We start from the raw sequence: 12,585 nt of genomic DNA on the forward strand, positions 1-12,585 counted from the left end.
TATCTTTTCTTCTATTCGTTTCTTTAGTTATATTATTACATATCTATTCTCTTCAATGTGTATTATGTATTGGACTAAATAAATAAATAAATAAATAAATAAATAAATAAATAAATAAATAAATAAATAAATAAAATAAACTGTCTGTTTCAGCTTGGTGAGATTCCGATGGTACCAAGGATTTTACCCTGCTGGGTCTCAACCGGTCACCTGGGCCATTGACAATGTATACATAGGGCCGCAGTGTGAGGAGATGTGCAGTGGACACGGCAGTTGCATCAATGGGAGCAAGTGCATCTGTGACCCTGGATATTCTGGACCCACCTGTCGAATAACCACCAAGAACCCTGATTTTCTCAAGGATGACTTTGAAGGTATAGTACTAAGACCAAAGAGCTTCCACGGTGAAAGGATTTGCAATGACGTCATCGTAAAATGGTATTAACACCGGTGATCTTGATTCTATCTCTCTGTTAATGCAGCCTAGAAGTGTGTGGGCTTTTTTGGCAGCTGCTGCACACAGCTGGTTCATATTTAAATGCTTGTCCACTAAGACTCCAAGGTCTCTCTCACAGTTACTACTGTTGAGCAAAGTACCAATGATCACTTTGCAAATACAGTGGTACCTCTACTTAAGAACTTAATTCGTTCCGTGACCAGGTTCTTAAGTAGAAAAGTTTGTAAGTAGAAGCAATTTTTCCCATAGGAATCAATGTAAAAGCAAATAATATGTGCAAACCCGTTAGGAAAGAAATAAAAGCTCGGAATTTGGGTGGGAGAAGGAGGAGGAAGAAGAGGAGGAGGAGGACAGTCACTGCTGAAGAAAGAAGGTGAGGTGAGGGGAATCAAAAAAATCCAAAACTTTAAGACTTAAAAAAAAAAAGAGGGACTCTGAAGCAGCGCCCAGAGAAAGGAAAATGTTCCGTTCGCTCTGGGCTGCCAAAGCTTCCTTAAGTGCCACCAAAAGGCTCCTCTGGCAGCCCAGAAAAGTCCAAGATGGCCGGGATTAAAGAGGGAATGGCAGGAAACTGGCCGGGCTTTTGTGCCGCTTTCAAATTTCCTGGGAATTTTTTCCGGGCTCGGGTTCTTAAGTAGAAAATGGTTTCTAAGAAGAGGCAAAAAAATCTTGAACACCCGGTTCCTATCTAGAAAAGTTCTTAAGTAGAGGCATTCTTAAGTAGAGGTACCATGTACTAAATAAACATTAATGTAAACTGGCTGAATTTAATACACTAGACCAGCGGTAGGCAAAGCTGGCTCTTCTGTGACATGTGGACTTCAACTCCCAGAATTCTTGAGCTAGCATGATTGGCTCAGGAACTCTGGAAGTTGAAGTCCACAAGCCATAGAAGAGGCAACTTTGCCTACCCCTGCACTAGACAAAAATCAAACTTTACCGGCAATTGACCAAGCATTTATTCATTTACACAGAGAAGATTAGGGGACTGGAGGCTAAAATATATGAAGAATGGTTTCAGGAACTGGGCATGGCTAGTTTAATGAAAAGAAGGACCAATATCTCAGGGGTTTCCACAAAGAAGAGGGAATCAAGCTATTCTCCAAAGCACCTGAGGGCAGAACAAGAAGCAATGGGTGGAAATTAAACAAGGAGAAAAGCAACTTAGAACTAAGGAGAAATTTCCTGACAGTTAGAACAATTAATCCATGGAACAGCTTGCCTCCAGAAGTTTTGCATGCTCAAACACTGTAAGTTTTTAAGATGTTGGATAACCCTCTGTCTGAAGTAGTGTAGAGTTTTCTGCCTAAGCAGGGGGTTGGACTAGAGGACCTTCAAGGTCCCTTCCAACTCATTCTATTCTACTCTACTGTACTCTAATTCTATTCTATTCAATATCGAATAAAGATGAAGAGAAGATGAAAACAGTTGGATAACTATTTGTCTGGTGTAGGGTTTTCTGTCTAAGGAAGGAGACTAGAAGACTTCCAAGGTACCTTCAACTCCATTATTCTATTCTAGATATTCAGTGCAATTTTGAATTCCTAGCAGAAATGCTTCAGAGCCATTCCTAAAGCAGTGTCAATCTCTGTTTACATTCAGGTCAACTGGAGTCGGACAGGTTCTTACTGGTGAGTGGTGGAAAGCCATCGAGGAAATGCGGAATCCTGTCGGGAGGAAATAATCTCTTCTTTAACGAAGAAGGATTGCGAATGTTGATGACTCAAGATCTGGATTTATCCCAAGCTAGGTAATTCCCTTTCACAAATAGATCAAGTACAATTGCGTTGACTCCTTTCTCTAGGGCCTAACAGTCTGGAAGTGGTTGAACCTGGGCCTAAATTTCCCAGTCTTCTCTGAATTCCAGATGTTCTTTAGCAGGGTGATAACATAACTGTGAACAGTACCAACCAAAGTCGAAATACACTGGAATTTCATTCGTCTACTGCAGCCAAGTTTTGCTCAAGGTCTTATTTACCAGTTTAATTTGCTTGTTTTATTCCTCAAACAAAAATTACAAATTCTTACAAAGAAAATGTGAAGGTGATAACGTAGCTGTGGACGGCACAAACAGAAGTCAAGATGCATTGAAATGTTATTGAATTAGCCCAGTCTAGTTTTGTTCAATGTCTTGTCTGTCTATTTATTTATTTGTTTTATTCCTCAAAAATTATACATTTGTACAAAGAAAATATGAATGTTATAACATCGCTGTTATAACAGTACAAATCGAGATCAAAGTACACTGGAATTTGAAATATGCTGGAATTTCATTGGTCTAACCCAAACTAGTTTTGTTCAATGTCTTGTCTGTCTGTTTGTTTATTTGTTTGTTTTAGTCCTCAAAAATTGCACATTCGTATAAAGAAAATATGAATGTGATAACATCACTGTGAACTGAACAAACCAAGATCAAAATTCACTGGAATTTCATGGGTCTAATCCAGCCTATTTTTATCAATACCTTATTTATTTATTTATTTGTTTGCCTTATTCCTCAAGCAAAAACTACAAATTCGTACGAACAAAACAGGAAAATTATAATGTGATGGGGTGATTTGCAAACCAGTGGACTTACACATGCCCCCCCCCCCTTTCAGGAATCTCTTCCATAGGGAGTGAGGTCCACAGAACTTAAATTAGAATTAAAACCTTGAATGTTAATGGCTGTTAATAACTGAATCTAGTAAGTTAGTCCAGACCTGGACAATTTTCTTAAGGAAATTGATTTTTTTAAACAATCGAGCTTAGAAGCAGTTTACAGAAGCAGAATCCCAGCGACCAGTTAGGTCCCACAGAGTTGGCCTTCTCCGGGTCCCGTCAACTAAACAATGTCGTTTGGCGGGACCCAGGGGAAGAGCCTTCTCTGTGGCGGCCCCGACCCTTTGGAACCAACTCCCCCCGGATATCAGAGTTGCCTCCACCCTCCTAGACTTTCGTAAGCTGCTTAAAACCCACCGCTGTCGTCAGGCATGGGGGAATTGATACCCCTAGGCTTATAAAATTTATGCATGGTATGCTGGTATGTATGATTGGTTTTTAAATTGGGGTTTTAAATTAATTTAAACTTAAATATTAGATTTGTTTACATTGTACTATTATTGCTGTGAGCCGCCCCGAGTTTGCGGAGAGGGGCGGCATACAAATCTGATTAATAAATAAATAAATAAATAAATAAATTACATTCAGCGGCCATTCACATGTTTGACCTTACGATTAAAGCCATTTAAAAAAAAGTAATTTATAGGTAAAAGTACAATTTGGAGGTTTCCTCATAGGGTCTCTTGAGGATGGGGGGCAGGGGGCAAAAGGCAAAAGCAACACTAATAGGCAGATTCTACCATTTCCATTTATAGGTAATGATGTTGAAAGTGACTCGTATTTATGACTGTCGTGGTATCCCAATGTCACACAGTCTCATTTGTAGTGACCTTCTGACAATCAAAGTCAATGGGAGATGCCAGATTCATTTTACAACTGGGTTATTGATTCAACAAGCTTCATTAACTCTCTTGCTTAGCAACAGAACTTTTGCTTTCAATTTCTGGAGGCGCTTGTAATATGGCAAATGATTTAGCTTTACTAGATAAGTGGTCAAAGCAATGGAAACTTCAGTTTAATGTTTCCAAATGTAAAATAATGCACTTGGTGAAAAGGAATCCTGAGTATTGTATTGGCAGTTCTGTGTTAGCAAAAACTTCAGGAGAGAAGGATTTAGGGGTAGTGATTTCGGACAATCTCATAATGGGTGAACAGTGCAGTCAGGCGGTAGGGAAAGCAAGTAGGATGCTTGGCTGCATAGTTAGAGGTATAACAAGCAGAAAGAGGGAGATTGTGATCCCGCTGTATAGAGCGCTGGTGAGACCACGTTTGGAATACTATGTCCAGTTCTGGAGACCTCACCTACAAAAAGATATTGATAAAATGGAACGGGTCCAAAGACGGACTACAAAAATGGTGGAAGGTCTTAAGCATAAAATTATCAGGAAAGACTTCATGAACTCAATCTGTATAGTCTGGAGGACAGAAGGAAAAGGGGGGACATGATCGAAACATTTAAATATGTTAAAGGGTTAAATAAGGTTCAGAAGTGTTTTTAATAGGAAAGTGAACACAAGAAAAAGGGGGCACAATCTGAGGTTAGTTGGGGAAAGATCAGAAGCAACGTGAGAAAATATTATTTTATTGAAATAGTAGTAGATGCTTGGAACAAACTTCCAGCAGATGTGGTTGGTAAATCCACAGTAACTGAATTTAAACATGCCTGGGATAAACATATATCCATCCTAAGATAAAATACAGGAAGTAGTATAAGGGCAGACTAGATGGACCATGAGGTCTTTTTCGTCCGTCAATTTTCTATGTTTCTAATTTTGGTGATAAATTGAGGGCTACCTGGAGAAGAGAATTTCCTGTAAAATATTTTATTTTATTTTATTTACAAACCAAGCAGGTTCTATAAATCTTTACCAGTTGGCTTTATGTGGCTACCACGCTAACGGGGAGACTGACATCTCCTGTAGCATAAATAACTTTTTAATCTTAACAGACTGTGCTCTCTTGCATACTAACTGCTCAGTAATGGGCTGTTCGGCAGTGAAACCATGATTGAAACGTGGTGTTTATTGCCAAGAAATCTTTGGATGCTTCATTTGGAGCTCCAAAATATTTTCAAGCTTGCTTTGAACTGCCAACATTTATTTACGGTTGGTAGCTGCCAGAATCTGAACAAGCTGGTGTTGAGCTATTTAAAATAGCAGCTGTTTAAATTCTACCGTCTTTTGCACCTGATTAGAAATTCTTTGATGTGTGAGGTTGCATTTAAAAAAAACTATATATATATATATGTTCTGTCGAGCTCTCTGGTAGAATCCTCCCGAAAATTCACAGATACAAATTTCAGACACACACACGTTTGAAAATTCAAAACAATGTTCTTTATACCGAAAATGCAAATAAACTAAGCCCTCTTTTTGTATAGCAAAGAGCACTCATCTTCAAACAACCTGGTAATTTGTACAAGTCCCTTATCAGTTCTGAGATACTTAGCTTGCAGCTGTGAGGCAATTCACAGTCCTTCTTCTTTCACAAAGTGAAACACACTTTGTTCTGGTTTTGTTTCCAAGCGGGGAAAAATCAGCACACAAAAGGTCAAAGTCAGCAAAGCAGTCACGAAACACAACGATCATATAATCCTCCACAATGGCCAAACCCACAGGCTGCTCTTTATAGCAACCTCACTAATTACCACAGCCCCACCCAACCACAGGTGGCCTCATTTTCTTTGATAATAATCTCTCATTTGTTGTTGCCTATGCATCGCTCTCCGCATGCGTGGCTGTATCATTAACTCTTGTTCTGAATCCAAGGAGGAGCTAGATAATTGATCTCCTTCTGAGCTGTCTGCCACACTCTCCTCCTCCCTGTCACTCATGTCTTCTTGGTCAGAGGAGCCTTCATCAGCAGATTCCACCGGAAGCAAAACAGGCCTGCGGCATGTGGATGTCTCCCCCACATCCACAGTTCTTGGGGCAGGAGCTGGGCCAGAGCTAACCACAACATACATATATATATATATTTGTTTTCATAGATTTTCACAGGTACAGGTATGATGGTCCTGGTATATTCAGGTTTCTTCCCGTGTAGGATTTGGAAATTTCTGGTGACGTTTCGACAAGGTCCCTCGTCGAAACATCGCCAGGAATTTCCAAATCCTACATGGGAAGAAACCCGAATATACCAAGACCGTCATATATAAATATATATATATATACACACAGTATGTAAAGTAGTTTAAAATTAAAGCCCCTGTTTACAAGTTACTGGGTGGGCTTGAAATTATCCCCCTGAGACTTTAAGTGCCTAAAACAAATTTCCTATTTTCTTCAGACATGTATTAACCCTTGGTATCTTGTGATGAAAAATTGATTTTAAACTCTGTAAAAATTCCATTTTAATACACCCTTTATGTCTCCTGGACTTCTTTTATTAACAAAAGGCTTAACACTATTTCCTCTTCTGCATATTTTTATTCTCTGCTGCAGGGCTTAATTTATATGTATCGCATTTTCCAAATAGAGCAGTAAGCTGCCCCTATAAAATGAAACCACGGGTGGAAAAAAACCACATCGCATTTGTGTGGCAAATTATCCGCTTAAAAGCAAGAGGGCATTTGAATTCCTTCTGTGAAGTGATAGAAAAATGCCTAATTTTCCTTCTCTTGTGAATTCAGATAAACATATCCTTGTTGAGAGTTAGAAACATAGAAGACTGACGGCAGAAAAAGACCTCATGGACCATCTAGTCTGCCCTTATACTCTTTTCTGTATTTTATCTTAGGATGGATATATGTTTATCCCAGGCATGTTTAAATTCAGTCACTGTGGATTTATTTACCACGTCTGCTGGAAGTTTGTTCCAAGGATCTACTACTCTTTCAGTAAAATAATATTTTCTCATGTTGCTTTTGATCTTTCCCCCAACTAACTTCAGATTGTGTCCCCTTGTCCTTGTGTTCACTTTCCTATTAAAAACACTTCCCTCCTGGACCTTATTTAACCCTTTAATATATTTAAATGTTTCGATCATGCCCCCCCTTTTCCTTCTGTCCTCCAGACTATACAGATTGAGTTCATGAAGTCTTTCCTGATACGTTTTATGCTTAAGACCTTCCACCATTCTTGTAGCCCGTCTTTGGACCCGTTCAATTTTGTCAATATCTTTTCGTAGGTGAGGTCTCCAGAACTGAACAAAGTATTCCAAATGGTGGTCTCACCAGCATTCTATATAGCGGGATCATAATCTCCCTCTTCCTGCTTGATATACCTCTAGCTATGCAGCCAAGCATCCGAGTTGTCACTTTGTGTTTTACATACGGACCAACTCTAGCTTAAATATAATGAAAAGAAAATAAGAAGAAATGCCAACTGCATATTTACATTTTAAATGTAATAATGTTTTTTATTATGGATATGAAATGAATTTTGGTTATCTGTTGAACATTATTCTTTGGCATGTCTTTGATCTCTGCGTTTGGCCCTTCATTGTGCGTTACTCAGTGAAGCAGCATTGCTGATTTCTGATTTTAGGCCAGAATAATTCCATAAATCCTTCCTTGGAACCGTTACCTATCATTTTGGGTTTTACGAAGCCGCGTTGCCATCTTCTAGAAAACTGGAAGATTATATGGATATTAATAAACGAATGTGTTTTATGATTTATCTTTCATTTGCTGCCAAGTTTCTGGGCTAAAATGATGAAATTTCAGTGCAGATTCAAATTTACTGCGATGGGCTCTCCATAAGTAAATCTGTCTATTTATTGATTCCATGCTGATGCCTGGAGGAAAAATAGCTTTAAAAAAAAATATTTTGATGCCACTCTAACGGATAAACAAAACACGAAGAGTAAAAGCAAGTACTGCATTAAAATAAAGTGAGGCAAAAGCTTATGCCACATTGATATAGAATAGGGTAGGGTAGGGTAGAGTAGAGTAGAATAGAATAGAATTCTTTATTGGCCAAGTGTGATTGGACACACAAGGAATTTGTCTGGGTGCATATGCTCTTAATGTACATAAAATAAAATACAGTGATACCTCATCTTACAAACGCCTCGTCATACAAACTTTTCGAGATACAAACCTGGGGTTTAAGATTTTTTTGCCTCTTCTTACAAACTATTTTCACCTTACAACCCCCCCGCCGCCGCTGGGATGCCCCACCTCCAGACTTCCGTTGCCAGCGAAGCACCCGTTTTTGCGCTGCTGGGATTCCCCTGAGGCTCCCCTCCATGGGAAACCCCACCTCTGGACTTCCGTTGCCAGCGAAGCACTTGTCTTTGCAATGCTGGGATTCCCCTGCTTTGATTCCCCTGCAGCATTGCAAAAACACAGAAGTCCAGAGGTGGGGTTTCCCATGTAGGGGAACCTCAGGCGAATCCCAGCAGCACAAAAAATGGGCGCTTCGGCTGGCAAAAGGGGTGAATTTTGGGCTTGCACGCATTAAACGCTTTTCCATTGATTCCTATGGGAAACATTGTTTTGTCTTACAAACTTTTCACCTTAAGAACCTCGTTCCGGAACCAATTAAGTTTGTAAGACAAGGTATCACTGTATAGATTTGTCAAGAATCATGGGGTACAACACTTAACGATTGTCATAGGGGTCAAATAAGCAATGAAGAAACAATATTAATAAAAATCTTAGGATACAAGCAACAAGTTACAGTGGTACAGTCCTAAGTGGGAGGAAAAGGGTGATAGGAATGATGAGAAAAAAATTAGTAGAAATAGAAGTGCAGACTTAGTAAAAAGTTTGACAGTGTTGAGGGGATTATTTGTTTAGTAGAGTGATGGCGTTTGGGAAAAAAACTGTTCTTGTGTCTAGTTGTCTTGGTGTGCAGTGCTCTGTAGCGACGCGTTGAGGGTAGGAGTTGAAACAACTTGTGTCCAGGATGTGAAGGGTCAGTTTTCAAATATGTGCTTGGACTCTTTTTCAGTTGATTAAGTCACATTATTAAGTCACATATAAGCCATAAGAATAGCATAACAATACAGTGTTCCCTCAATTTTCGCGGGTTCGAACTTCGCGGAAAGTCTATACCACAGTTTTTCAAAAATATGAATTAAAAATACTTTGCGGGTTTTTTCCCTATACCACGGTTTTTCCCACCCGATGACGTCATATGTCATCGCCAAACTTTCGTCTGCCTTTAATAAATATTTTTAAAATAAACTTTAATAAATAAACATGGTGAGTAATAATCTGAATGGTTGCTAAGGGAATGGAAAATTGCAATTTAGGGGTTTTAAATGTTAAGGGAAGGCTTGTGATACTGTTCATAGCCAAAAATAGTGTATTTACTTCCGCATCTCTACTTCGCGGAAATTTGACTTTCGCGGGAGGTCTCAGAACGCATCCCCCACGAAAAGCGAGGGAACACTGTACAGTATTATTCATTATGGCAAAAAGGAATGACTTGTCTCTTCTGCAACCAAGAGTAATAATATACTTCTTATGATTTGGGGGATTCTTAACGTAGGTTTGTGCAATTCTTCATGAGGCTGGGATGTGGCAAAGCCGTTCCCGATCCCAGGAGCCAACCAGTGTTGTTACAATATTCCCTTAATGGCGGACTGCGGTGGAATCTACTCCAGGAATTCCTCTTCAGCAATTCGAGCAATATCGGGCGGTACATCGCTTTGGAAATCCCTTTAAAAGCTCGTTCTCCTTCTACGCGGCTCCGCTGGTGGCAACCTTCAGAGAACGGACATTTCTACAGCCCTTGGGTCATTGATCAGGTAAGCCATCCTTCTTACCTGAAAACATAAGACGTAGTTAATATCTTTGTTGAGCACAGTGATGGGCTGCCAAAATTTTTACTGCCACACTGTGGCTGTGGCTTATTTTATAGGTGTGGCTTATTTGTTTGTTTGTTTGTTTGTTTGTTTGTTTGTTTGTTCGTTCATTCATTCATTCATTCATTCATTCATTTATTTATTTATTTATTTATTAGATTTGTATGCCGCCCCTCTCCGTAGACTCGGGGCGGCTAACAACAGTAATAAACAGCATGTAACAAATCTAATGTTTAAAATAATTAAAAACCCTTATTAAAACCAAACATACACACAAACATACCATGCATAAATTGTATAGGCCTAGGGTTAAAAGGGTAGTTCAGTTCCCCCAAGCCTGACGACAGAGGTGGGTTTTGACGAGTTTACGGAAGGCAAAGAGGGTGGGGGCAATTCTGATCTCCGGAGGGAGCTGGTTCCATAGGGTCGGGGCTGCCACAGAGAAGGCTTTTCCCTTGGGTCCCGCCAGACGACATTGTTTAGTTGACGGGACCCGAAGAAGACCGACTCTGTGGGACCTATCCGGTCACTGGGATTCGTGGGGCAGAAGGCGGACCCGGATGTATTCTGGTCCGATGCCATGAAGGGCTTTATAGGTCCTAACCAACACTTTGAATTGTGACCGGAAACTGATCGGCAACCAATGCAGACTGCGGAGTGTTGGTGTAACATGGGCATACCTAGGGAAGCCCATGACCGCTCTCGCAGCTGCATTCTGCACGATCTGAAGTTTCCGAACACTTTTCAAAGGTAGCCCCATGTAGAGAGTATTACAGTAGTTGAACCTCCAGGTGATGAGGGCATGAGTGACTGTGAGCAGTGACTCCCGGTCCAAATAGAGCCGCGACTGGTGCACCAGGCGAACCCGGGCAAACACCCCCCTCGCCACAGCTGAAAGATGTTTCTCCAATATGAGCTGTGGATCGGGGAGGACGCCCAAGTTGCGGACCCTCTCTGAGGGGGTCAATGATTCCCCCCCCCCCAGGGTAATTGATGGACAGATGGAATTGTCCTTGGGAGGCAAAACCCACAGCCACTCTGTCTTATCAGGGTTGAGTTTGAGTCTGTTGACACCCATCCAGACCCCAACAGGCATGATGCTCATGTGACTAGGTAGGAGTGGCTTGCGGGCCATGTGACCAGCGGGGAGTGGCTTGACAATCATGTGACTGAGGGGTGGCTTAAAGTTCATATGACTTGGTAGGAGTGGCTTACCAACCAAGATAAGTTTTCAATTAGGTGCTTGGACTCTTTTTCAGTTGATTAAATCCCATTATTTGAACGGCCACAAAAAGGACAAATGATAGACAGGGTTATTTGTTGAGGACCACAGTAAAGTTTTAAGGTTTTGTACTGAACCCACAAGGTTCAGTGTGATAACAGATTAGGCAAGTAGCTCAATTTTCTTTAATTTCTATAAAAGTTCAGTTCTAGATAATGATTAAAACAATTAAAGCATTTATGGGTAAAAACACACTATTTAATGATTTCCTATTTTAAAAGTAATTGAGGATCATACTAAGGTCCTAGAGAAGGAAGGACAATAAAAATCTATTAAGTATTCAATAAATAGTGCATAAACTTACCACCGCCACTGCGTTTCCCCCCAACCCCTCTCTTGGGGGGGCAGCAACCCATTAATTACTGGTCGAGGACTATTGTTTATTCTGGGGGGGGAAATGAGGACCTGAAAACAGGGTTCTGGTATCCACAATACTCCTTTATATTGTTTAAAGATTGCTCCATTCCTGAATACTGTATTATTATAATGTCTAGTCTAGGAGCAGTAGCTATCCCTGTTGCTTAGAGCACGGGTCTCAAGCCCCTACATTAATTAGACTGGAATGGAATGGAACAGAACAGAATAACAGAGTTGGAAGGGGCCTTGGAGGTCTTCTAGTCCAACCCCCTACTCAGACAAATGGTTATCCAATCTCTTCTTAAAACTTCTAATGTTGGAACATTTAAATATGTCAAAGGGTTAAATAAGGTCCAGGAGGGAAGTGTTTTTAATAGGAAAGTGAACACAAGAACAAGGGCTCACAATCTGAAGTTAGTTGGAGGGAAGATCAAAAGCAACGTGAGAAAATATTATTTTACTGAAAGAGTAGTAGATCCTTGGAACAAACTTCCAGCAGACGTGGTTGGTAAATCCACAGTAACTGAATTTAAACATGCCTGGGATAAACATATATCCATCCTAAGATAAAATACAGAAAATAGTATAAGGGCAGACTAGATGGATCATGAGGTCTTTTTCTGCTGTCAATCTTCTATGTTTCTATGGAGAATTCACAACTTCTGGAGGCCAGTTGTTCCACTGATTATTTTTTTTCTAACTAGATAAACAAGACATGTTTATAAATTCCAATAACAGAACTTGAATCTATTATAGAATAACAGAACTGGAAGGGATCTTGGAGATATTTTAGTCCAAACAATTTAAGCAGGAAATTAATAATCAAAACTTAAGTTTTAATAGACACGGCTAATTCATAAAGTTATAATTTCAATACAGTAATCCCTCGTTTTTCGCGGGGATGCATTCCAAGATCACCCGTGAAAAACGAATTTCCGTGAAGTAGAGGAAAGATATTTGTTAATATATTTAACAAGTATTTGGACTTTTAAAACCCACCCTTTGCATTAAACAGTCGTACAATAATGTTTCTCAGCTGGAACTACATGCGACATCCTACCAGTTTCTTTAATAGAGCACAGTAGCACTGTAGTAGAAGAATTTTATGAATTTTTAATGGATTTAAATTTTT

General features: G+C 39.9%; 1 protein-coding gene across 2 annotated transcripts in view; it reads left to right on the plus strand.

Moving 5' to 3' along the window:
• RELN (reelin) overlaps nt 1-12,585 on the plus strand; it is a 522,908-nt gene that overhangs the window by 448,920 nt on the left and 61,403 nt on the right. For both annotated transcript variants that reach the window (XM_070755186.1, XM_070755185.1), the window contains 3 exons: nt 154-374; nt 2,060-2,207; nt 9,499-9,757. In XM_070755186.1, coding sequence (XP_070611287.1) covers nt 154-374; nt 2,060-2,207; nt 9,499-9,757 — 628 coding nt within the window. The remainder of the gene's footprint in view (nt 1-153; nt 375-2,059; nt 2,208-9,498; nt 9,758-12,585) is intronic.

Source organism: Erythrolamprus reginae, chromosome 6 (genome assembly GCF_031021105.1).
Source record: "Erythrolamprus reginae isolate rEryReg1 chromosome 6, rEryReg1.hap1, whole genome shotgun sequence".
Classification (NCBI taxonomy): domain Eukaryota; kingdom Metazoa; phylum Chordata; class Lepidosauria; order Squamata; family Dipsadidae; genus Erythrolamprus; species Erythrolamprus reginae.